The sequence below is a fragment of the Schistocerca gregaria genome, chromosome 4, assembly GCF_023897955.1.
Source record: "Schistocerca gregaria isolate iqSchGreg1 chromosome 4, iqSchGreg1.2, whole genome shotgun sequence".
Classification (NCBI taxonomy): domain Eukaryota; kingdom Metazoa; phylum Arthropoda; class Insecta; order Orthoptera; family Acrididae; genus Schistocerca; species Schistocerca gregaria.
The window spans coordinates 306,833,819-306,861,100 of record NC_064923.1 but is presented as its reverse complement, the minus strand read 5'-3'; the positions used below and the strand labels follow the sequence as shown (position 1 = coordinate 306,861,100).

At 42.3% G+C, this 27,282-nt stretch overlaps 1 protein-coding gene across 1 annotated transcript in view; it reads left to right on the top strand.

The window, feature by feature from the left end:
• The window catches only part of LOC126266780 (uncharacterized), a 50,770-nt gene that overhangs the window by 7,959 nt on the left and 15,529 nt on the right, over nucleotides 1-27,282 (top strand). The window contains exons 2-5 of the mRNA XM_049971319.1: nucleotides 821-887; nucleotides 8,709-8,761; nucleotides 13,159-13,194; nucleotides 23,833-23,959. Of these exons, the coding sequence (XP_049827276.1) occupies nucleotides 821-887; nucleotides 8,709-8,761; nucleotides 13,159-13,194; nucleotides 23,833-23,959 (283 nt within the window). The remainder of the gene's footprint in view (nucleotides 1-820; nucleotides 888-8,708; nucleotides 8,762-13,158; nucleotides 13,195-23,832; nucleotides 23,960-27,282) is intronic.

Here is a 27,282-nt window from a genome sequence, read left to right as displayed (position 1 = left end):
CGTCCAATGAATACCTGGTTATCATCTGCATTTCTTCTTGGTGTAGCGATTTTAATGGGCAGTTGTGTGTTTTAATCCACTGATTAACGATAAATCAAGACGGAAGCGTAAACTTCCCAACAGAATTATTACATTCCCTCAATGCTTCCTGATGCCCTCACAAAAACTTCTAAACAGCGCCATAGAGGAGGAAATTTTAACCTTAAAATATGGAGGCAGATCCGTAGTCACATCAAAAGTTCCAATCGTTTCAATTAACTTACCATTCAGCTTTAAAAGGCTCCAATTTCCTGTTAGGTCAGGGTTGTAACATCCAGGCTGAAATTTATTTAACTTGTTTTATTTTCATTTCTCTTATTCTTCTGAACCTTCTTCTTGTTTGGCTTCGTTGCGAAGCGGGCGGACTCCTCCATTACTCTACAAGATACTTTAATTGTACAGGAGTCTGATTCTAACCGTTAGATAGGTCGTAGCATATTCGCGTGTTGGGCAACAACAAAATGTGTTCCTCTTTGCACCCAAAGACAAAAAACCGAAGCTAGGTTATAACAATATACCACGAATAAATTAGATGCTGTACAAATGATGAGATGAGATGATTAACTGCACATTTTTTTCCAGGTCAGGAAAAGAATGGAAAGAAGTTCAAGCTAGTTACGTAATAATAAATAGTATAGGGTTGTTAAAGATACCATCAGGCGTTCTATCCTGAGAACTTACACATGTCTTGCATGTTTCTTTCAGTAAAACTAGGTCCCTATTTTTTGTATGCAATCAATGGAGCTTATGTATCTCACACTGCGACACTGTCTTTTTCCAGGCAGACGAGCCAGACCTGACAAAAGCAATCAAGGATTTAAAGGACTGCATGGCCTCTGAGAACCTAGGTAAGTCTACATCTTTTCGCATTTTCATGTTCGTTAGCTAAGGTGGCCAGAAAAATGATTTCATCCTTAAGAACCTTCACTGTGCACTCATGAACAGACTAGATAACATAAAACACAATGGCGTATTCTAAGGCGAGGAGAACAGAACATGGTCAGACTTAGGCAATTCTCATCTGACATCCTGAAAGTCAAGGATCAAGGCAGTTATATAGACGCAGTACTTCCTAAAAACATTGGACTCCTTTACACAACTAAGTTTATTAACAAGAGTAGGTTCGTATGGGCTGTGAAACAAAATTTTTTACTGGCTTGGGCATTTGTCGGCACTTAGGTAACAGAATTTGATCATAGGTGGAGAGTCATCGATAGAAGTACAAGCAACTTCAGCCATGCCCCAGAGAAGGACATTGAGGCGCTTGTTGTTCATGTCGCAAATCAGTGATCTGCCTGACGATGTTAATATCAGACGATGTTAATATCAGCCTCAAATTTTTCACGTGTGATGCAGTTTTCTGTAGTAAAATATTTCCTGAAAAAAGATACACAATCATTCAGTCAGATCCTGCTGTGATTTGTGGCGCTACGATTGGCAAATTGCTTCAAATTTATAGTAATAAGAAATTATGCACATCAAAAACCGGGAAACAAAACACGTATTATCTTATGAGTGCAGTATCAATGACTCACAATTGGAATCAGTAAACTCATAGAATCATCAATAATGATTTGTAGGGATACGAAATGGAATGATCACAGATGCTCATACGTAGGGAAGGCATGTGGCAGACTTCGGTTCTTAGTAAGATGACAGGAAAATGGAGAGAGTGTTCAAAGCAGATTGCTTACGAATCATGCGTGGGTCTCGTACAGAATAGGACTAATATGGGATACTGAATGCGTAAAAAGAAGGGCGTCACGAACTGTCACAGGGTTTCTTGACTCACAGAAGAACGTTACAAAAATTATGAACAATCAGATTTATCAGATTCTTGAAGATTGATGATATATGTCACCAAAAGCGCACGTATAAAGTGCTAGTAACTAGTTTTAAGTGAAAAATCTATAGACATTCTTCGGATCCCTGAGTCTCGCTCCCTTTCGTACTGTGAATTCAAAGACTGGCATATTACAGCATGCCCAGAGGCGTTTAAAGTGTCATTATCTCCTCGCTCGATGCACTTTTGGATCTGGAAGAAAGCTTAATATTCGCTACCAAGCTACGCACATTCTGCCCTGAACTTCACAGGGTATGCAGAATTTACAGGGTGGTCCTTTGATAGTGACGGGGCCAAACATCTCACGAAATAAGCATCAAACGAAAAAACTAAAAAAAAAAAAAAAAAAAAAAAAAAAACGAAAGTCGTCTACCATGAAGGGGGAAACCATATGGCGCTATGGTATGCCTGCTAGATGGCGCTGCCATAGGTCAGGATATCAACTGCGTTTTTTAGAAATGAACCTTCATTTTTTATTACATATTCGTGTAGTACCTGAAGAAATATGAAAGTTTTAGTTGGACCGCTTTTTTCGCTTTGTGATAGATACAAACGTATAAGTAGTTGGTATCATGTAACATTTCACCAGTGCGGACGGTATTTGCTTCGTGATACATTAACCGTGTTGTGTTGATGTATGGCTATGTGATCAAAATGCCCAACGGGCATGTGCTATGTATGATGCTCGGTATCCTGGACGACTTCATCCAAGTGTCCAGACCGTTCGCCGGATAGTTACGTTATTTAAGGAAACAGGAAGTGTTCAGCCACATGTGAAACGTCAACCACAACCTACAACATATGATGATGCCCAAGTAGGTGTTTTAGCTGCTGTTGCGGCTAATTCGCACATCAGTAGCAGGCAAGTTGCGCGAGAATCGGGAATCTCATAAACGTCAGTGTTGAGAATGATAGAGCAACATTGATTGCACCCGTACCATATTTCTATGCACCAGGAATTGCATGTCGACGACTTTGAACGTCGTGTACAGTTCTGCCACTGGGCACAAGAGAAATTAGGGGACGATGACGGATTTTTTGCACGTTCTATTTAGCGACCAAGCGTGATTCACCAACAGCGGTAAAGTGAACCCATAATATGTGCTATTGGGCAACGGAAAATCCACGGTGGCTGCGACAAGTGGAATATCAGCGACCTTGGTGGGTTAATGTATGGTGCGGCATTATGGGAGGAAGGATAATTGGGCCCCACTTTATCGATAGCAATCTAACTGGTGCAATGTATGCTGATTTCCTACGTAATGTTCTACCGATGTTATTACAAGATGTTTCACTGCACGACAGAATGGCGATGTACTTCCCATATGATGGAAGTCCGGCACTTAGCTCGCGTGCGGTTGAAGCGGTATTGAGTAGCATATTTCATGACAGGTGGATTGGTTGTCGAAGCACCATACCATGGCCCGCACGTTCACCTGATCTGACGTCCCCGGATTTCTTTATGTGGGGAAAGTTGGAGGATATATGCTATCGTGATCCACCGACAACGCCTGACAACATGCGTCAGCGCATTGTCAATGCACGTGCGAACATTACGGAAGGCGAACTACTGGCTGTTGAGAGGAATGTCGTCACACGTATTGCCAAATGCATTGAGGTTGACGGACATCATTTTGAGCATTTATTGCATTAATGTGGTATTTAGAAGTAATCACGCTCTAACAGCATGCGTTCTCAGAAATGATGAGTTCACAAAGGTACATGTATCATATTGGAGCAACCGAAATAAAATGTTCAAACGTACCTAAGTTCTGTATTTTAATTTAAAAAGCTACCTGTTACCAACTGCTCGTCTAAAATTGTGAGCGATTTATTTGTGACTATTACAGCGCTATCTACCGCAAAGTGAAAAAAGTGGTCCAACTAAAACATTCACATTTCTTAACGTACTACACGAATATGTGACAAAAATGGGGGTTCCTATTTTTAAAAAACGCAGTTGATACGTGTTTGAGCTATGGCAGGGCCATCTAGCGGGCCTACTATAGCGCCATCTGGTTTCCCCCTTGAAGCTAGACAAGTTTCGTTCTTCGTAGTTTTTTTCATTTGACGCTTATTTCGTGAGATATTTGGCCCGATCACGATCAATGGAACACCCTGTATATGCAGATAAGGTAAGCCATTATTTGAGTCTGTAAATGTTTCCACTGTTGTGAATTGTAATATGAGGTAAAGATTTAGAGAAATATTACAAGCAGGAAATAGCCTAGTATGCTAACTTACTACTATTTAAGAATTATCTGATTGCTAAAACAAAAAGAGTTGAGATGAATCTGTTAACTTGAGTTAGAAGAGGATATAAACAACCTAAGTCATTTGAAAGAAAAACCCCGAGGAAGATCCATGGGCATATGATATAGAGACACAAGGTTGGAGAGTAAGGTACGATTACGAAACACAACATCTTATACAAAGCAAAGATATAGTAAAATACATCGAATGTCAGAGAAGCTGGTACTTGACAGAATAAGCAGAAACATAATGAAAGGAAAGATGTATTCCCCCAGAATGAAAGGCCGACCTCAAGCTAGATGGCTGGTAACGTGTTGGATGACCTTACGAAGTCTAAGATCCGAGGATGGAGGACAAAAGGAGACTACACACGTATGCGGAGGCACGGGGCTATGCCGATCAAGGGCTCTAGTCCTGAAGAAGAATGAACGATTGTATAATCATTACCTGAATGACGAGGCGATTGAAGTAGCTGCGTTTGCAATTGCAATGTGAAAACAGAAAAAATTGGAAAGAGGGAACGGAATCTGAGTTCTAAAGATGAGGCTAATGAGACAAAAAAATTGTTTCGTCATTAATTAACTCAGGAAGTATAAAATATATTCATAAAATTGGGATATCAAAGGAGAAATGAAAAGATGTATTTGAAACGTTTGTCACTCGCTACTCCTTGAAATGTAAGACAAGATACAAACACATGAGAGAAAATACAACACCATGGTGAATATTGGCAGGGACACTAACTTGTCTCTGCGACTGCAAGGAATCATCAAGACCTCCGAAACTTCCGACTGTCCTTCACTTCTCCCATCATTTTCTTAAATTTGTTCGCAAGGATTTTACTTTGTGAAAGATGGCACGTTGCACTGCGGGAGGATCATTTGCTTGGTATTTTGGCAGCACAGTTGGCTAGGACTCACCGAATATTAACTTCCGTTAGACTATCAAGAAGGTACTGTCTACTTAGACTGAAGCATTTAGGACAAATTTAAAGCTGGCCTTTACGTTGCTTCCCCACGTAATCGCCACTCAGATATGCACTGGTGACCACTGCTCACCGTTTCACTGAACGCCACCTGGTCCGTTGCCAACACGTGATGTGGTAAGAAAAATGTATAGTTGGGGCGGAGACGAATGGCGAACCAATCCGCGACGCCAGTGGTGGTAAATGGGGAAATCCATATACATGAGCGACTTTGAGAAAGGGCAGATTGTTAAGGCCCCGCGCCTGAGAATGAGCCCCTTGGAAATGGAGAAGATCTGTTTACGTACTATTGTCGTAAGCATTTATGGAAAGTGGTTGAAGGACGACGAAACCCCGAGCACGCATCAAGCAGTTGGGCTTCCGCACATCAGCTCAGAATATGGAGATCGGAAGCTTCTCCGCTCCGTAAAGCAGTATAGGCGGCGATCTCGTCAGGGGCTTCCATGGGACTAGTGTTGATAATCAGTCACCAGCAGGGTCATGGACCAGAACATTGCAGTGGGCCACCTGCATCCCTTCGCGCTAGATGTCCTTTCCGACGGCGACGGTGTTTTCCACCAGAATAACTGTCCGTGTCATAGGACATGGTTTCAGGAGTGTTATACTGCAATTCTGGCAATCTAATTCGTGTGCTCTGAGCCTCGAGAACACATTTGGGATGTAAGGTACGGGAATTACATGACCTGTGCGTGGACATCTGATACCACACAAGTAATCTTGTGGCTGCACCGCACAAACAAATTTTTTAGTGTGATAAAAACTAAATAAGATAAATATTTCTCACTTGCTTTTATCAAAACAGTAATGAACTATTAAAATACTGAGATGTAAGTTAAAATTTATGACCTGTAAAACATATCAACCAAGGCAAAGGTAACCAAGCAACACATTCCACAATTAAGCGACACACTCCACCGTTCGTTGCCTTTCCCTTGCCAAGTCAAATGAATTCCCCAGAAACACAGGCGCGTAACACCGTGAATGTATTCCCATCTTTTCGGCTTACTTCATTTTTCCTTACAAAAGAAACGCTACGATACGCCCACGCCATTCGTCAACAATTGTTTTAAAAACTCTGCCTGCCATAATTGAGCAGTAATAAAGAATAACCCGAGATACAAGGAAGCCGACCGACTGTTACAAAATGGTTCAAATGGCTCTGAGCACTATGGGACTCAACCTCTGAGGTCATCAGTCCCCTAGAACTCAGAACCACTTAAAACTAACTAACCTAAGGACGTCACCCACATCCATGCCTGAGGCAGGATTCGAACCTGCGACCGTAGCGGTCGCGCGGTTCCAGACTGCAGCGCCTAGAACCGCTCGGCCACTCCGGCAGACAGACTGTTACAGACTGCCTGAATAGTTTTTTTAAAAACTATAACAGCGGTGCGGTTTAAGATTTCAGTGAAATTGTTTTCACCTAATCTGGATTGTAATCGTTTAGTTTGTTGAAAGAATGGTTTTCATGGACGCTGGAGCTTATACTGTAGATTCAAAGGGTATTGCCGCATTAATAGCTAGTGCAAAGTAGATGTCTCCTGACGGGATGCACGGAACAAAAGCTCTTCGCACGGCAAAAGCTTTCGCAATTTCCTAACGTTGCGCGTTTACTGGAGGCGTATAGAAAGCTGAAATACTATACCGAGAATTACTTCTATACACGTCTCTTTGTTTGTATTACATGGGATTTTGTAACGCACTCCATTAAATTCCTATTTCTATCTCTTGTAATGAAAGTTAAATTAGCTAATGATAGGCTATATATTTTGTGTTTGGGAATCAGGCGGGTCCGTATCGCTTAAGTTACTCCTCCGTGTCTGTCGATTCGCCCAAGTTCATTTGAACCTGAGTTTGATTTCATTTCCGTTGCTTTTAAGTTAGCTGTGTTGCCGACTGAGCTAGGGCAGTCTCAACGTATGCTTATACACTGAAGAGCCAAAGAACCTGCTATACCTGCCTAATATCGTGTATGGCCCCTGCGAGGACGCAGAAGTGTCGCAACACGACGTGGCATGGACTCGACTAATGTCTGAAGTTGTTCTGGAGGGAACTGATACCATGAATACAGCAGGGTTGCCCAGAAATCCGTAAGAGCACGAGGGGGTAGAGATATCTTCTGAACAGCACGTCGCAAGGCATCGCAGATATGCTCAGTAATGCTCATGTCTAGGGAGTTTGCTGGCCAGCGGAAGTATTTAAACTCAGAAGAGAAGTCCTGGAGCCACTCTGTAACAATTCTGGACGTGTGGGGTGTCGCATTGTCCTGCTGGAATTGACCACAACGGACACGAATGGGTGCAGGTGATCAGACAGGATGCTTCCGTGCGTGCTACCTGTCAGAGTCGTATCAGGGGTCCTATATCACTCCAACTGCACATGCCCTACACCATTACAGAGCCTTCACCAGCTTGAACAGTCCCCTGCTGACATGCAGTCCATGGATTCATGACGTTATCTCCTTACCCGTACACGTCCCCCCGCCCCCCTCCCCCTCGATACAATTTGAAACGAGACTCGTGCAACCAGGCAACATGTTTTCAGTCATGAACAGTCCAATGTCTTTGTAGACGGGCCCAGGTGAGGTGTTAAGTTTTGTATAGTGCATGAGAGGAGCTTCGGCTTCGAAAGCCCATATCGATGATGTTTCGTTGAATGGTTCGCACGCTGACACTTAAGAATGGCCCTGCATTGAAATCTGCAGGAATTTCCGGAAGCGTTGCACTTCTGATTCCTGATATTCGCGGTACACTCGTGAAATGGTCGTACGGGAAAATCTCCACTTCATCGCTACCTCGGAGATGACGTGTCCCATCGCTCGTGCGCCAATTATGACGCCGCGTTCAAACTCAGTTAAATCTTGATAACCTGACGTTCTAGCAGCTATAATTGATCTAACAACTGCTCCAGACATTTTCTGTCTTATTTATAAGCTTTTCTGACCGCAGAGCCGTATTCTGCCTGTTTAGATATCTCTGCATTTGAACACGCATGCCTGTATCAGTTTCTGTGGCGCTTCAGTGTAGTACCGGTATATTTTAATTTATCACAATACAGATCTTTGTGACACCGGAAGTGTTCATAGAAGATTACAAATGGAAGCTAATAATCTTAAAAATATCGAGACTATCCAGAAAGCATATGTTACATTCCGCGATTGGTATGCTCACACAAACATTTTGGAAAGTCGGCGCCCTGTGTGCCACTTACCTCCAGAAAACTAAACACTGCTGTATCGTTTTTCAAAGAGGATCAACATATTATTAAGCAGGTAGCCAGAATGTTTTGGCTCATCAGAGTAATTTCACTCGATCTATAGTGTGTATAAGAGAGAGAGAGAGAGAGAGAGAGAGAGAGAGAGAGAAAGAGTGAGTGAGGGAGAAAAGAGGGAGGGGTCGCAAAACTATTTTCAGCAGTTTAACATAACTAAAACTAAGGATTCCAAGAATTCTACAGATTCTTTTTGAAAAATGTGCAACTACCTTTGTGTCGTTAATTATTTCTTGCGTCTTGAACAGAGTTCCGCGCTGTGAAGTGATCGATACTTGATGTGCGATGTCTCTGACTGCTGCTTTTCCTTGTCTGCAGATAGTCTGGATGGGCTCAAAACAAACAAGGAGGCCACAACAACAGAGGAGAAGGTAAGTGAGTCAGAGGAGCCACACACTATAGGCAAATTGATCCGTCGTCCTAGAAGCATGTATCTTTGTCTGTTATATGTAGCATCCCATCCAAAGAAGTGTAGAACGAAGTTAAATATAAAGCAAAGTTAAGTGCCACTTAGATATAAGTAATCACCATTTTTACACTACTTAATTATGATTGGGGTGATGACATACAAGTTTTAATTATATTTCTCTCTACCTTCCTGATCGTTGTCTAAGGTTGGGTCTGTTCACCTTTTTCGTCATTTGCTAAGATTACCTCAGATATCCACGACGAAATTTCTACAGACAAGTGAGGGAAATGACAAACATCTTGAGAGGAGTGGTGCAGAATGTTTCAAGCCGTGAGTTAATAGCAAACTGACTGACACTAAATTTATAAGGCAAAAACTTAACATAGGCTCGCAGAATTTTACCACAACGCCCACACTTACAATCTTGCATTTCCCGCAAGATTTTTGTCTAGACAGGAACTTGTTAGTGTCAGTAATTTTATAATTTGCGTAGTAATTTTGGCAAAAACCTGAGAAACAGGTTACACGAATAAAGTGCAGGTTACTCAAACGTTACTCAATTTTACAAGTGAATATACTAGAATAGGAAAGTTTTTATCGTCAATAACTTAACAAAGAATTTTTCTAAAATTAAAATTTTGCTTTGAAATATGTAGAAAAAGAGCTTTTAACTGATTTACGTCAAACTTAATAAACATACCTTTCATCCCTGTAGAAATGTTAGGTAATACATACTTTGTAGGTACCGAAATATGATTGCATTTCTTTAAATAGAGTGTTTTAATAAAACTAACTACACTGTTTGAATCAAGAGACTGCTAACCGAGTACTGAATAATAATATTTATTGTGAAACATATTTAATAGCATTTCTACAACTTCTGGAATATGTTGATTAAACAGTACGTATTTATTAGACACTGTTAAAGAAATGTACTGTGTTACACACTAGTTTCGCCTTTTGTTTTCAATTCATTCCTTTTTTTAAAATAAATTTTGTGATGACGATCAGTTATTCCAATATGTTAAACATTCTTCACAATAGCTCGAAACAAATGATTTCATTACTTCCAACACATGTTGACTGATATACAGGATTGGACATAAGTATGAATATGCATCGAGAAATGCATGCTTAAATTCAGATGCTAGCTAAGCTTGCAGGATGCGCTGTAGAATTAGACTTCGAACGGCACCTGACCACTGTCCTCAATACATGTCAGTCTTGGTCAGAACAGGGTCATGTGTAGTTTGCATTATATCGGAGCTAAGTGAATTCGAATGACGGCAAATTGTTGATAATAGTATGGTGGGTTCTTCCGTAACCAAGACTGGCAAAGTGTTTGGTGTTCAGAAGGGGCACCGTATCGAAGGTCTGCAACGCATACAGAGAAAGCGGGAAAATATCATCTATCGAGTCACAAGGCGGACGAAAGTGTATGGTGAGTGATCTTGAGGACAGTCATTGAAAAGGATTGTTACGATTAATAAGATGACAACAGTTCCAAAAGTTACTGTAGAACTCAATGTCGCAAACGCTATCAGCACCAAAACGTCACGAAGAGAGCTCCAGAAGCAGGTATTTGGAGGGCGAGCTGGAATTATTCAAATGTTCCTAACAAGAAAACATTATGCTGAAGCCACAATACCTAGTCTATGGAACAGTTGAAGAATGTCGTTTAACCGGAGGAGTCTTGCTTCACATTGTTTCCACTTTTGGCCAGGTTTACGCCCCAAGTGCGAAACAAGGAGGGCGTTAGATGATGATTTGGGCAGCCATATCGCGATATCTTATGAGCCCAGTGGGTAACAAATGATGTTACTAAAAGAAAGCTTGAAGAGTGGAATTTAAATGCACAGTGACATGATATCAATGGTAACATTCCTTGATGACACTACTGTCCCCAGCGGAAATAAAAAAGAATTACATGATATGCTGAATGGAATGAACACTGTAATGGGTACAGAATACGGACTGAGAGTAAATAGAATAAACTCGAAAATAATAAGAAGCAGCAGAAAAAAGAACAGCGAGAAACTTAGCAACGGGATTGCCCATCCAATAGTGCAATGTTTGTACGCCAACGATGATGTTGTGTTCCAACGCAACGGGGCCCTGTTCACACAGCTTGCATCATGCAAGACTGCTTTTGTTTCCACAAGAAAGAATTGTCCCATCTCCTCAGGACATCACAATCACCAGATCGCATTGTCATAGAACCTTTGTGGTCTACTTTGGAGAGAAGCGTGATCGCTATCTACCTCCGTCATCGTCGTCTAAACTTCCCACTACTATACAGTGAGAATGGTATAAGACTCCCTTGAAAACCATGCCGGACTGTATTTATCCACTCCGAGATGACTGGAATCTATATGGAATGCCAACGGTTTTCCTACGCCGAATTAAGCATGTTAACATGTATTGGTGGTGTTTACATAGTTTTGCTCACCTCCTATAATGAACTTACACAGGTATATCATAAGGTGTAAATCGCTCAGTCCGGATCCGCGTGACTGCTACGGTCGCAGGTTCGAATCCTGACTCGGGCATGAATGTGTGTGATGTCCTTAGGTTAGTTCGGTTTAAGTAGTTCTAAGTTCTAGGGGACTTATGACCACAGCTGTTGAGTCCGATAGTGCTCAGAGCCATTTGAACCATTTTGAATCATGAGGTGGATAATACAGATGTAAGTTATTGGCGAGAGCGTTTATAAACATCGGCAGCGACTATTCTGGTAACGAAATTTTACCTACTCCTCGGATCTATGTCAATCTTTATATGTCGATCTACAATCATCAAGCGTTCTTATGGTACTTGGCGGAGGGTGCCTTGTGTACAACTGCTCCTCCCTCGCCCTCGTTTCCTTTTTCAGTTACGAATGGTTCGTGAAAGAACTACTGTTGGTAAGCATCTGTATGACCTCGAATATCTCTACTTTTACCCTCGTGGTCTTTTCACGAATTATAGGAAGTAGGAAGTAGTGTTTTGGTCCACTCTTTTACAAATACACACTATCAAAAACGTTCAAACGTGTGTGAAACTTTATGGGACTTAACTGCTAAGGTCATCAGTCCCTAAGCTTACACACTACTTAACCTAAATTATCCTCACACACCCATGCCCGAGGGAGGACTCGAACCTCCGCCAGGACCAGTCGCACAGTCCATGACTGCAGCGCCTTAAACTGCTCGGCTAATCCCGCGCGGCTACACAGTTTCAGAATAACCATAAACCTCACCAATGACGTACAACACCTTGTTTGTAGCTTCTGCCACTGCAGTTGGCTAAGCGTTTCTCAGACGATTCCGTGCCTACTTATTGAATCTGTTTCGGAAAGCTCTGGTCTTCTTTAGATCTACTGTATTTCCTCTGTCAGTCGTATACGGTACTAATCCAATACTGACGAGCAACAGTCAAATATTGGGCATTCCTCCATAAATTGCCTTGTACGTATACATCCAGACATTTAACTGACATCACGCCTTCACTGACTGGTCTGCATAGTGCAATCGGAAAATACTGGGACTTTCTACGCAATTAAGCACGACACATTTGTTTGTGTTGAGCCGCAACGAGAATCTCTGTCATCTTCCGTTTCAAAGCCTTAATGGTTTCAAAGTGTGTTGGCAAATGACTTTTATCCGTTTACGTATTTAACAAATAAAAATAAAAACAACTTTTAAATAATTTACTTCATGACTTAAACACAGCTGTGCCCATCTTTTTAATCGTTCAAAAATGTTAATTTGGTTCCCACCAGACGGAGAACCAGCGTCATAAGTAAAAAGACATTATATTTTCAGTGAATCAAACATATTTGTACCAACTAGGATAAAACGTCACACTGAAGCAGACCTAGGTATGTTTACTGGCACATTTTTGCTTCTATTATCCTATACTTTCACCCACGACAGTTTCCGCTGTTAATTATGATTCCACTACATTCCATTACCTTTATTCAAGCTTTGTTGATGGGTGTCTTACAATTGTTCTCTAAGACACTATCCATTTCGTTCAACCGGCCCTCCAATTCCTTTGTGTTCTTTGCCACAATTACAATGCCATCAGAATATCTTTGTAACTCGAAACACAAGGATTCCTGAATATATATAGAGGGATAGTATTTTTTCCCTCTGAATCCGAAGAATCCATCGTTAAAAAGTTATTGCTAGGCGTTAGTAAGTCTACTACACTAAATATTTTGCTTAATATTTAAGATTTATATTTTTTCTAAAGTGTTAATACTATCACTTGTATACATACAAATTTTGTAGCAATATTATTGTGCTTCAGTAGTCCGTAAGGTATCAACTGGATTAAGGAGTCAATGGTAAATGTCATTGTTCTTTCTGATTTCAGTGTTTTATCGGCTGCATGATGAAGTCCGTTCATGTGGTAAGTCCTGTTGCTGCGCTCGCGCTGTTCAGATATTTTGGGACAACACAAATTAAAAAATAAATGGAGGCAAGAAATTAAGAGAAACGTAATTACTCCTTAACGAGCCACCAGACACCACAGGCTTCTTATGGCAAAATACTCGGAATATATTCCTGAACAACACCCGAAATTTCGTGCAGTCCTGATGTAATTCTATACTCACTGTTAGCACTCAATGTTTCGTTTGTATTGTTTGCTATGTATTTATGTCCTATCGTCAGTGATTAACCATTTCATTGTAAAAATTTTAAGCACAATCAGTAGGAGGGAAAGAAACAATCAATCACTGTAAGTAACCGGCAAGGTTTTCTCAACAAACCAAAACTTACAGCTAACTCTCTGTGTAGGAAAGGAATCCACCCACCACGAATAGACCCTTGACTCTGAGATAATCCACAATTCATAAGACTTGGTCCTGTCTGCATTCTCCTCTGAGCAGAGTATATACATCCTTGGTGACGTTTACAAACTGATGTCGCAGACACGCCACCGGAGCCCTATTTGCAGTTAGAGGCAACTGGTGTCCTGCAGCAGGTCAGATGTAGACTGCGACTTTACCAGCATCAACGTAGAGTGGGCTTAATAATAGAAGAAACAGAAGGGCTTTACAAAGAAAACGAAAATCAGATACCGTGTGGCTTTTTTATTATTATTTTTTTTAAACGGAAATTAGGGAAGGGTCAACAACTAGTAACCTCCCCACAATAAAAAATAATATAAATAATATTCACATTTACTGTAATCTCTCAACAGTAAAAGTTCCGAAACCTGGCAACAGTAAAAAATATAACCATAACATTGCCATTTAGCGTAACCTACCAACAGATAAATTCCGTAACCTACCAATAATACAATGTGACTAACCTCTCAATAAAATTGTCGCTCACTTATAACCTTTCGATAATGACTGTGAATTTAAACTGGTAAATTTAGGACGTCAGCAGTGCTGCGTAATGGCCCTGAAAATTCATTCTGAATAAATTGAAAAATCTTACCTCAATTAGGTCGCCGGATAACGCGTATATATCTGCTCCTATAAGAAATTTTTCGGGCGCAGCTCTGTGCAATGCTGCCCGATAGATTTGTCATATACAAAAAGAAGCAACTGATTTTTCCTTTCAATAATCGGAATGAGCAAAGATTGGAGAAATTAGTAAATTCTTTAAACTGAAATGAATGATTGTAAAAAGTTACTTTTTATGAGAAAGATTATTATTAAGAGATTTTTTTAAAAACATTTACATGCGACTTGATATAACAATACTACATATGCGTGAGGCTGCTTTTACCGTATATTATATCGCTCAGGCTCCGCCATCGCTCCACCACGACCGGCCCAGCCAACACGATACACCAGACTGCTCGCTAGCAACTACTTACTCCAACTACTAAACAGTTCCTACTGCATACAACACTGCCCTTTGGTCTGAGATTCTCTTAAAGCTTACATATCGCACGCAGCGCGTGAGCAATCCAGCGAAATTACATCTTCTCGAGTGCGCTAACAACAAATTCCTTAATCATGGACCTCTTACAAACTGCTTCTATTACTTTTGATTTATTGTCCAGAAAAAAAGAAAACAAATTTTCCAGTTTAAATGATACCAGAAATGTTTTCAGGTATTTTATTATAGAATGAGATTTCCACTCTGCAGCGGAGGGTGCGCTGATATGAGACTCGAACTCGGGGAAAGGCAAAGATCCCGAGTTCGAGTCTCGGTCCGGCACACAGTTTTAATCTGCCAGGAAGTTTCATATCAGCGCACACTCAGCTGCAGAGTGGAAATCTCATTCTGGAAATATCCCACAGGCTGTGGCTAAGCCCTGTCTCCGCAATATCCTTTCTTTGATGAGTGCTAGTTCTGCATGGTTCGCAGGAGAGCTTCTGTTAAGTTTGGAAGGTGGGAGACGAGGTACTGCCGGGAGTAAAGCTGTGAGAACGGGGCGTGAGTCGTGCTTGGGTAGCTCAGTTGGTACAGCACTTGCACGCGAAAGGCAAAGGTCCCGAGTTCGAGTCTCGGTCCGGCACACAGTGTTAATCTGCCAGGAAGTTTCACTTTATTATAATTCATGAAATAAATATTTCACTGCTCTTGATTTTTGTTGCTGGTGGACACTACTTTTCGCATCACCAAATAGCCAAATAGCCGAAATCATCTACTACTATTTGACGTCTAACTATCTGCTCTAATTCCGTCAGAGCCATCTGATTTATTTCAACTGAACTGAATTTCAGTCCTGTGTTCGAGGTGTCTTGTAGCCGTCATACATGTAAATACTAGACAGTAAAGCAAAGCAGCACTAGTTATTGTAGCACGTAATATAATGTACGCTGACGATGAGCGCGGGGCTCAATACCGGACCGAAACAACAACAATGTAAAAAGCAAGCAGCCTTGTCCTTGTCTATGCATACAAATAATGTCATTTATCAAGTGAATTAACCTTGTTTTACCTCATAAGATGTTCATATCACAAACTCTTTTCAAGAGACTATCCATTCCTTTCAACTGCTTTGCCAAGTCCTTTGCCGTCTCTGATAGAATTAAACACCGTTTGTAAACCTTAAACTGTTTATTTCGTCTCCCTGAACTATCCATATTTCTCGTTGGTTTCCTTTACTGCTTGCTCATTCTTCAGACTGAATAACGTCTGGGAAAGGCTACCACGCTGTCTCACTGCCTTCGCGCCTAATACTTCCCTTTCACGTCTCTCGATTCTTCTGGTTTCTTTCTGCACGATCCATATATAACTTTTGGCTCCCTACTACCTCCAGAATTTCCAAGACTGTGTCCAATCAACATTTTCAAAAGCTTTCTCTAAATCTACAATGCTATAAAATTAGGTTTGCCTTCTTTCAGGCTTTCTTCTGAGATAAGTCTTAGAGTCAGCATCTGTTGCGTATTCCTAAATTTCCCCGGAACCCAAAATGATCTTCCCGAACGTCGACTTCAGCCAGTTTCCCATTTTTCTGATCAAAATTTGCGTCAGTGTTTTACAAATGTGATTCATTAAAGTTAGGGTTCAGCAATATTCATTCCTGACAGCACCTGCCTTCTTCGGAATTGATATTTTTACATTCTTCTTGAACTCTGAGGACGTTTCTTCTTCTTCTTCTTCTGCCTATCCATTAATCGAAGTTGGTGACCACGCGATTTATCTTTGTTGTATGATCCGAAGTTTGTAGTAGTTGGTCTGCACTTGGTAATCTTGTCTACTACTTTGTTACATAACCAAAATATTCCTCTTCGTCCTTTTCTTCTTTCAAACCCAATCTTGCCTTTTTCATCTGGAGAGGCGTGTATTTGCTCTTCCACACGCTGTCTCCTAAGTATACAGTATTTATTCTTTTTAATGCTGCCCACGCTTGTCGCTGTTTGCTTAATCTCAATGTAGAAGGTATTTTAAGCATTCTGCGCTGAAAGCAGATTCCAAATGCCTTGATCATCTTTACTTTGGCGTATGTTAGTGTGTATCCGTCAGAAATGTGTGCAAGTACCGATCTAATTTTCTGGAATTTTATGATAGCATTACTGAAGTTTTCTTAGCGGTATTTTATCTCTGCTCTTCACAGAACCACATTCCAAGGTACTTAAACGTGTCCACTCTCCATATTACGGAGCCATTGAATCGTAGATCTGCATTTGTGAAGGCGTTGTGCTGAATTGGGACAATTATAAACGCGTGTTTTTAGTGTTAATATTCAGATGTAGATTCGTGTTGTTATCTCCTACTACGTTGACGAGTCACTGAAGATCATTTGACTTATTAGCAATCAGCACAGTATCATCAGCAGAGTGAATGTTGTTGATGAAGACTCCATTGATCTTTGCGCCATTTTCTAAATCACAATGTGCTTCCTGAAATATACTCTCTGAGTAAAAAACTGAATAACAAACGTGACATAACGCATCGCTTGCCGTACCCTCACAGACTTAACTAAGTTTATGACCTTTCTTTATACAGCGAATGTCTTTCTCGTCTATACCCATTCTTTTGAGAATTCTCGTAAATGTATGATGTTGTACTCAATCAAAATCTTGTTCGTAATCAATTCAAGAATTATCCTGAACATAGCGCTTCTTCACTTGAACTTGTACTGCAACTTTCGCTTCTCTTGCGCCTAAACATTTCACACACCTTTCAAACAACCTTTGATGAATGACTTTCAGAAATATTTTCAGAAAATTGCTCATAAGACATTAGTCTGTGAATTCACATAGTAGAGCATTCGCCTTTCTTGACAAGGAAATGAAAGTTGATACGACATTGAAATTAGGAGCAATGCAAATTTTGCTAAAAATGTTTGTATTAGACCCCTATACCTCTTCACCAAGAAGTCCAATAAGTGCAAATGGAATTTCATGAGGTACAGTGGATTCATTGTTTTAACAGTTTCGTGTGGCTTTATCGGTTGCTTTTTTCATAACTGAAGGTCCTGTTACCTTATCGTTCGTAGAAATCTCAGCATTTCGTTTGTCATTTGGAAAGAGGTTCCTTATACTGTCTTCCAATATCTCTTTCTTCTCTGTCTAATCAGGAACTATTTTATAATTTTTGTTGCCTACCAAAGAGACGTTTCTTCTTCCATATTGTAGCTTTTTATATAATTTAAAACATCATGTGGAACTTGCAAGCTTTCAGTGTCTTCATATTCGAGATGCCACCATTTATATTCTGTTGTTCTGATTGCCGACCACGTAAGTTTCTAAAAATTATTGTAATCAAATAGATCTGTCTGGGTTTGCCTTCGGCGTTCACTCATCAATGAAAGAATTTCATTAGGCATCCATTTCTTTTTAAAACCCCTTTTTTCACATCCTAGTGTCTCTTAAGCAGTCGTTATCATAATGTTTTCATCTCTTCCTATACTTTGATATAGTTCTCTTGATCAATCAGGGAGATCTTTGTTGTCACTATTTTACTGTATATATATATATATATATATATATATATATATATATATATATATATATATGATCACTTCATTTATCATTTCAGGCTGTTTCAGTTTTTCATAAGCTACTGTCCTATGTTTGGGCAACGGCCTTGTCGCAGTGGATACACCGGTTCCTGTGAGATCACCAAAGTTAAGCGCTGTTGGGTGTGGCCAGCACTTGGATGGGTGACCATACAGCCGCCATGCACTGTTGCCATTTTTAGGGGCGCACGCAGCCTCGTGATGCCAATTGAGGAGCAACTCGACCGAATAGTAGCGGCTTAGGTCAAGATTACCATCATAACGTTCGGGAGAGCGGTGTGCTGACCCCACGCCCCTCCTATCCGCATCCTCCACTAAGGATGACACGGCCCTCGGATGGTCCCGGTAGGCCACTCGTGGCATGAAGATGGAGTGCTTACTGTCCTAGGATTAGCTGTTTTTTTTGGTTTTACGAGTTTTGTTTTTAGAGAAACTAAGTGTAGAGTATGGCCAGATGGATAATCTGCTTTGGAATAAATGGACGGTCTGGTGACTCAGGTTCCAAAACGCTTATCGATTAAAATATAGTCTGTCTAGTTGCGAATAACGTTATCTTGCTGTCTGCCGTAGATTTCCATGTGTAGCTATATGGTACAATCATCGTCGTGGTAATTTGAACAAATTATTGGCGAATTTCATGTTTTGTTCCTGGCACAATTGAATTGGGTGATTAAATTTCTCGTTTCATGTTCCTAAACCTAAAGATTCTAACAAATGTACGCATCTGCCTTTTTTCCAGTTTGACTATGAGGTCTCCCATTATTTTCCAGTATGGCTATGAGGTCTCCTAATATTATATTAATTTCGTATTAAGTGTAAGTACTTTCTTTATTTGGTCATAGAATGAGTCCACTTCTTGCTCATGAGTATCAGCATTGGTGCATAAGCTTGAGTGATGATGATGTTCACTGGACTGGCACTCAGCTTTAACAAGACAGTTTTATCGGAATATGGGATAAAATCTTTAATACTCTGGGAAATACACTCTGAGACTATGAGGCACTAAGCCGTTTATTTTCATGGATCACATTTGCTAGTTTTCTCACTTCATGTATACTTCGAATATTCCATGTTCTAACACTGATTTTCTTCCTTATATTCGTCTTTAACGTGGATCCACTCAAAACTGCCCTCCTCGAGAGCCTGTTGAGGAATGATTTGAAAGTACGGGACGTTTAGCGGTGAATGTATCCATGTGGTTCTGTAGGAGGTTTGTCACGTGATATTCCATTGTTTGCCCCCAACATGTCATCCGCTCCTGACATGGAGACAGACGCTGTCAGCAACCTTCGACCGTGGATCAGACGCTGGTGTATCTTTTGCTCAGTGGGAGGTATTTCATATCCCTTCTACCAGTCATATCTGGGAGGCATTCACTTCTCGCTCTAGCCGCGACCCAGGGACTCACCCTCTAGGCTACAGGTTTCCATGTTGTTTAAACAGCAAGCAGCTGCCCCCTCCCCCGCATTAATCTTTGTATACAATAACCATAGTGTATCTTTCGAAAATCTCTGTGAATAGTTCATTAGTTTTGAGATGATATTTTATTTCCCGTACTTTCTGCATTTAAGCATTGTTGTAGGAGTTATCAGGAGACTCTAACAGAGAAAGAATGGGGCTGTGGTGTACAGACGGTAAGGATAATTGGAAAGTAATATTTTTCAAAGTTGCTGAGTTGTTTGTATAATTTGGTGCGTGATTCTGTGTTAACGAATATACACTCCTGGAAATTGAAATAAGAACACCGTGAATTCATTGTCCCAGGAAGGGGAAACTTTATTGGCACATTCCTGGGGTCAAATACATCACATGATCACACTGACAGAACCACAGGCACATAGACACAGGCAACAGAGCATGCACAATGTCGGCACTAGTACAGTGTATATACACCTTTCGCAGCAATGCAGGCTGCTATTCTCCCATGGAGACGATCGTAGAGATGCTGGATGTAGTCCTGTGGAACGGCTTACCATGCCATTTCCACCTGGCGCCTCAGTTGGACCAGCGTTCGTGCTGGACGTGCAGACCGCGTGAGACAACGCTTCATCCAGTCCCAAACATGCTCAATGGGGGACAGATCCGGAGATCTTGCTGGCCAGGGTAGTTGACTTACACCTTCTAGAGCACGTTGGGTGGCACGGGATACATGCGGACGTGCATTGTCCTGTTGGAACAGCAAGTTCCCTTGCCGATCTAGGAATGGTAGAACGATGGGTTCGATGACGGTTTGGATGTACCGTGCACTATTCAGTGTCCCCTCGACGATCACCAGAGGTGTACGGCCAGTGTAGGAGATCGCTCCCCACACCATGATGCCGGGTGTTGGCCCTGTGTGCCTCGGTCGTATGCAGTCCTCATTGTGGCGCTCACCTGCACGGCGCCAAACACGCATACGACCATCATTGGCACCAAGGCAGAAGCGACTCTCATCGCTGAAGACGACACGTCTCCAGTCGTCCATCCATTCACGCCTGTCGCGACACCACTGGAGGCGGGCTGCACGGTGTTGGGGTGTGAGCGGAAGACCGTAGCCCAGCTTCATGGAGACGGTTGCGAATGGTCCTCGCCGATACCCCAGGAGCAACAGTGTCCCTAATTTGCTGGGAAGTGGCGGTGCGGTCCCCTACGGCACTGCGTAGGATCCTACGGTCTTGGAGTGCATCCGTGCGTCGCTGCGGTCCGGTCCTAGGTCGACGGGCACGTGCACCTTCCGCCGACCACTGGCGACAACATCGATGTACTGTGGAGACCTCACGCCCCACGTGTTGAGCAATTCGGCGGTACGTCCACCAGGCCTCCCGCATGCCCACTATACGCCCTCGCTCTAAGTCCGTCAACTGCACATACAGTTCACGTCCACGCTGTCGCGGCATGCTACCAGTGTTCAAGACTGCGATGGAGCTCCGTATGCCACGGCAAACTGCGGCAAACTGCGGCGTTGCACAAATGCTGGGCAGCTAGCGCCATTCGACGGGCAACACCGCGGTTCCTGGTGTGTCCGCTGTGCCGTGCGTGTGATCATTGCTTGTACAGCCCTCTCTCAGTGTCCGGAGCAAGTATGGTGGGTCTGACACACCGGTGTCAATGTGTTCTTTTTTCCATTTCCAGGAGTGTAGATCAGTAAATGTCCTGATGTTGAGGTAAAAGAGTTGGCGGCTTGATAAGTCAGCATCATGATCGAGTGCATAGTGATTGTGGAACGGTGAAATTTGAAGAGGAGTAAGCTATATTCAGTACCAACTGGCTAGTTCACCGGTAAGGTGTGGGGAGTGCTTTAAACCTGTCTCATATATCTTACATGAAAGACTGAATAGTTTTGTCATGGCTGGCTTATAAAAGGATCTCAGTAATTCAGAAAGAATACCGTCTTCTCTAAGGGCTTGTTTCGACTTACGTCTTTTAGAGGCCTCTCAAATTCTCCTGAAAGTATTATACCTCCAATTTCAACTTCATTTCCTCCCTTTTCTCTTTCTGTAATAATGTCCTCAAATTTGTTTCCGTTATATAGGGTGATTCCGTGATGATGTTACAAACGATCAGGGATTATGTATAACGGTAAATGTGTCAAGTTTGAGGAAAAGTACCCTAGTCCGGAAACGTTGGAGTCGAAAGCTGTAAGCGAAAATCTACTCCACTTCCGCCATAACCTCCATAACCTCACACAGGGGTCAAACCAAGGGCCCCAACATCTGCACCTTAGTCATAACGTCTAGAATTCCCCCTGTTGATGGACTAGTAACGGTGTACATAATTTGGAGTCGAGAGACCGAAAATCCTAAGTCTACGGTACAGTAATAATGCATTCCATTTACCTGCATCACAAACTGTAAAATTTACAACAGATGGTCAAAATGGAGTCCGCCTACCGTCAATGAAGGCATAGCATAGCTGTACAAAGTTCTGTCATACCCATCCTAATATCTCAGTGTTGCAGGCAGCGAGAATTCTTACCAGGAGTTCCTCTTCATTCTCGACATTCGTCTCGTACACAAGACTTTTCACATGGCCCCACAAGGAGAAATTAAGTGACGTCCTGTGCCTATACACTTTCCAGGGCATGGCTAATTCGGGAATTCACGAATTCTTAGACCAAAATGAGATGTGCCTCGATCACGTAGAACGGTATCCGTTCACGAATAACAAGTCTGATATTTTCCAGGTACCTGAGTGTTATGTCTCTCATTAATGCTTCATACACTAGTGCATTTTAGCGGGGATAAGGAAGAAACTGACCATTTACATTGTCACTGAAATGCCTATACGTTGACGGATAATCTGTGTTGATGGCTCTTGATAACTGTAGCGTAGATATTCTCATCGGTCCAAACATGATTATTGCAAGTCATGAGCATGCCATCTGTGATGAAAGGGGCCTCGTCCGCGAAATGTACATGCGCAATAGATGATCGACTGCAAGGATCCTAAAGAATCGTTGACTGAAGACAACACGAAGTCCGAAGACAGCAGGATTCAAAGCCTGAACTCTCTGTTGATGGTACCCTTAATACTCGCCACATAATACTGCGAAACATTCATTAGTAATGCAGCTGATAGATTGGTGACTGCAAGCACGTCATCCACTCTAGCAAGCACTGAATCATCTAAGTTAGGAGTCCGTGTAGTTCGTCGAATTCCTCGATCGTCGTACTGTGGTACGAATTGCCCTCATTCACTTAATCGTTGGAAAGTCGCTCGATTCTCAGCTGCTTCCATTTGTTTGCCCACATACGAAAATCATGTCTCCGAGTTCCGCCAAAGGCTGCAGCTCCATTTCATTCGGGTTGAACGAAATTCGTACGTCAACTTGCAACATGCATCTTGTTTTAAAATTGAAATAAATCGTGGCAGCTTTATCATAAGCTGCATTAACAAGTATCCTTCTCTATTTGTTGATAGTGACTAGTCTCGGACACCTGCGTCTATCCTTTTACTTTGGTTGAGTCGGCCATAGTGCTGCTCTGACCATTAGTGCAGGGGCAGTTTTTGTGCATTGGCTTTCGCTTGTATTGTCACACTTACTATACGGATGATTTGAACCTGGACATATGTGTTCGAAACTAATCACCATCAGGAAATAGAGGAGAGCACTTCTTAATGCAACTTATGACGTAGCTACAACGATTTATTTCAGTTATTACGTCAAACTGTAAACACAGACTCCATTTTTCTATGGCACAAACATTGCGAACCAGGACTGCTCATATCAGTGCTTAGTATGCCAACGTCTACAGCTCAGTGCTCGTCGGGACTGACTACGCTACAAACTTGGCAACAGCCGTACTGGTACATGTATTCCCCTAACAGAAATATTACAACATTTTAGGTTGGGACCCGGTCGTTTGCGGGCCTGGGTCCATTACCTCAAATTCATACATTTCCTCTTCCACAGCGTCCCTGGAAGTTTGTAACATCGTCAAGGAATCACACTGTAAAGACCGCCTACGTTGTCCTTCCGCCTTTCAACTTTCCCTCCTTTGTCTTTATCAGCTTGCCATTGGAGCAGCTTAATGTTCATATAGGTACTTCTCCTTTCCCCAAAGGTCTCTTTGAGTACCCTACTTGCTACGTTGTCACTTATCACTGTAAAATTCTTTACGTTATGTTTGTTTTCAGCTCAACTCTGATGGTGAATACGACGTGGATTTTCTGAAGGAACACATCAATCACTGTCCTGAGCTAATGAAAGACCAGCAGAAGAAAGCAGCTGCGATCGAAGTCGCCGAAAACTGCGCTGCGAAAGGTACGAACCATGTCTCATACGTCACTCTTTGTATTTCATCTATTACCGCTCTTTCCTTGCAGGAAACTGTTTTAGGAAACTCTCTAGTGGCCCAACGTGTTTTGCAGTAACATTGTCGGAAAATGTGCCTGTAAGAATCAAGTCGGAAAATCATAAAGTTTTAATTATCGCCTGAAAAATAAATTCGGTATTGGTTTGACGAAACAGTTCACGTGTGAACGGCCAGAAGTCAGTGTCCAGTAGGTATAATATTTCAGCAAGCGTCCACCTTGATATCATCAGGTGTGCTGATGAAATGACCGCTTGTCTGTTTCGTTTTCCACTAGCCTTCTGAAGTACTGGGTACAAAGTCTTGCCTTTATTAACTTACGTTGCATGTATGTGTACTAATTTGGATTTTATTTTCGTTTCGAATTTTAAGGGACTACTGGGTTATGGGTGGACTAATCTCCCAATTGACAATAAGGGGGGGGGGGGGGAGTATTTGGAACAACTCCAGTATTCACCTTTTGTCCGAGGGAGGCCTCCGTAAACCCTAGTTGGAATTGCTGGAGTTACCACATATTTCGCTCTCTACGTCATACTGATCGCTGTTCTCGGGGCGACCTCTGGGATAGCCCGAGGGAGGGTCTCCGCGTTCACTTGTGTCGCCTTTACAGCTTCGATGGCGACTAACTTAGGCGGAGCTTCGGCTGGTCCGTTTGGGTCGTCTGCGTCTGCGTGCCTGGTTATTTTTTTCCAGGCTGGCAATCGGTTTTTGAGCACGCCAGTTTGGTTATGTACTCGACAGAATGCACTTCTCGTGGCTCAGTTGCACCCACCAATGGTAGGTTTCCAGCAGCAGGAGGCAGGTAGCTTCCGTCTCAGCGTGTAACGTCGTTCTGAATCTGGTTTGTGCCTCTTACAGGGCAGAGTCGAGTACGGCGTACCAGTTCCTTCCCAACTCCTCCCTCCAACACGTTACTGCATCCTATGCTCGTTTGCTGATGACATCTCAGCTGTTCCTGCGCCTGTGCCTGCCCCGAAGTCAGTTCTTCGTATGGTATTTCCTTCCTCTTCGTAATCTGACTAATTGCAGCTTCCTAGCACTTACTAAATAAGGTAGTCATCTTGGCACCACAGTATCATATCGCGCCTTTGGATGAGAATAAACAAAATGGGGCAGCCCTTTGATGAAGTGAAGTACCGTAGAATTAGCCGTTTCCTCAATTGAAAAGTAAACAATGGTGCCACAATCGACGCTCGATGAAAATGTACGGAAACAACACTCCATCGTATGACATCGTATAACAGATGTGGCAGCTGGTTCCAGTGAGGTCAAATAAGTCTGAATGACGAGGATCACAAGAGAAGAGGAGCCCCTAGTGTATGAGGACTACCTTATCACAATCGAAGCTATACTGTATAAAGAGACTTCTTTCGTCATCGAATGAGTGGGTGGGTGGGGGGGGGGGGGGGGAGTGCTGTGTGCACCATTTCGACCCCGAGACAGAGGAACAAAGCAAGCTGTGAGAAAATTTAGAATCCTTAGCACCGAAATGGCAAAGACGCAGCCAACATCGGGGAAGTTGCTGCTGCGTTCTCAAGGCTGCCGTGATGTGTTGCTAACAAATAATTCTCGTAAGAGGCAAACCGTCAAAGAGATGTAATAGTGGCATGTCCTGACGAAGTTACAGGAGGCTCACTGGAAACTATAAGGTTTATTGGCTTCACGGGAAAGCCCGTGCTCATTCTGAACAGTACACAGTCCAACGTGCTGCTTCTTGGGGCTACCAGATTTTGCCTCACACCCACGTATTGTCCTCACATAACACCCAGTGGCATCTTCCTCTTCCTCGTACGACGAAAATGTTGCGTGGTTGGCATTTACAGAATGACAACGAGGTGGGAACTTCCTAAAAGCCAAGATGCAGACTGATACACACAAGATTGTCAGTCGTCATGTCGATTGAAGCGTCAACATGTAGAGTACTAATAAACTTTATGATTATTCCTCGTGTGTGCCACACCGGTACTCGAACTCCGTCATCGGTCTACGAGCTCGGGCAGTGCACTTCCAGATAATCTGCGCGATCACTCCTCTTAAGCATCCAGTTCCCTGCTGCTTCTCTACTTCCCTTCCAACCTCTGTCCTGAATAACGTGTCCCAGCAGATGACGCTGGACTCACATTCGAAACAATCTTCGTGCAAACTCCCCACCCAGAAATCTTTAACGTTTTACTGCAGTTCCCCTGAATCACGTCAAACGAATTATGGGTAACTATTCAAGTAGAAATCTGCATGATGAGAAAACATCATCGAAACAGTAGTGAGGTGGTACACATTATGTATGATACATTGAAGGTGATGGAAGAAAATAAAGGAAAAGAAAGGAATTGATGAAATCAGCTGCATCGCGAATTTATGCATAATCAGCAGCGACGAGTGAAAATGGGTGCTCCACGTGCTGAATCGGGATTTGTACCCCGGATTTCCTGCTAACTAGGTAGTTGCGTTCAACACTGCGCCATCCGGTCACGATGTTCATCTCAAGTGCGCAGACTGTCTCGATACTCTCCCGGGGAGACTAGCCTTCCCCCCTAGAGCCACCTATACGCAGTCCCCTTCCATATCCAACATGCTCCCTAACTTTAGTTGCCTGCTGCAGGCCGAACGATATTGCGCAATCGCACTGAAGGTCGAATCACTTGTATGAACGCGTTGTATCTGTTCTTTCGGACTTGTCTGAAAGAACACGGATAAACTGCCGATCTTTAATACCGTTAGGTTTGTGTTAGCGTTGTGGCTGATTGTTGAGACTACGACGCTCTAAAAAACAACTTTAGTCTCTTGTTCTGCGCCTACTGCTCCGACTAATGTTCATTAGCGTTTGTACTCACCAGTTATTTCAGCTTATTTCGCGCACACACTGCCTGAGTGTTCACTTCCTGTGATGTTAACACGCCAACTACGGTTGGCGATTCATTGCTGTTAGTCGATTAAACGTAATTAGTATGATAATCGATTATGGATATAACGATATTTTCTTGAAGATAATTAATGTTACACAGTCTTACACCCTTAAGATTAATTGTTTCAATCTTTCCTTTTTTGTTTGATATCTGTTGTGTGTTAGCTTGTTGTATAGGTATAGCTTTACGGAAACAAGTTGAACTCTTCTATATCTACATCTACGTGAACACCCTGCTGTTCACAATAATGTGCCTGGTAGAGGGTTCAATGAACCACCTTCAAGCTGTCTCTCTACCGTTCCACTCTATAACAGCATGCGGGAAAAACGAGCACTTAAATTTTGCTGTGCGAGCCCTGATTTCTCTTATTT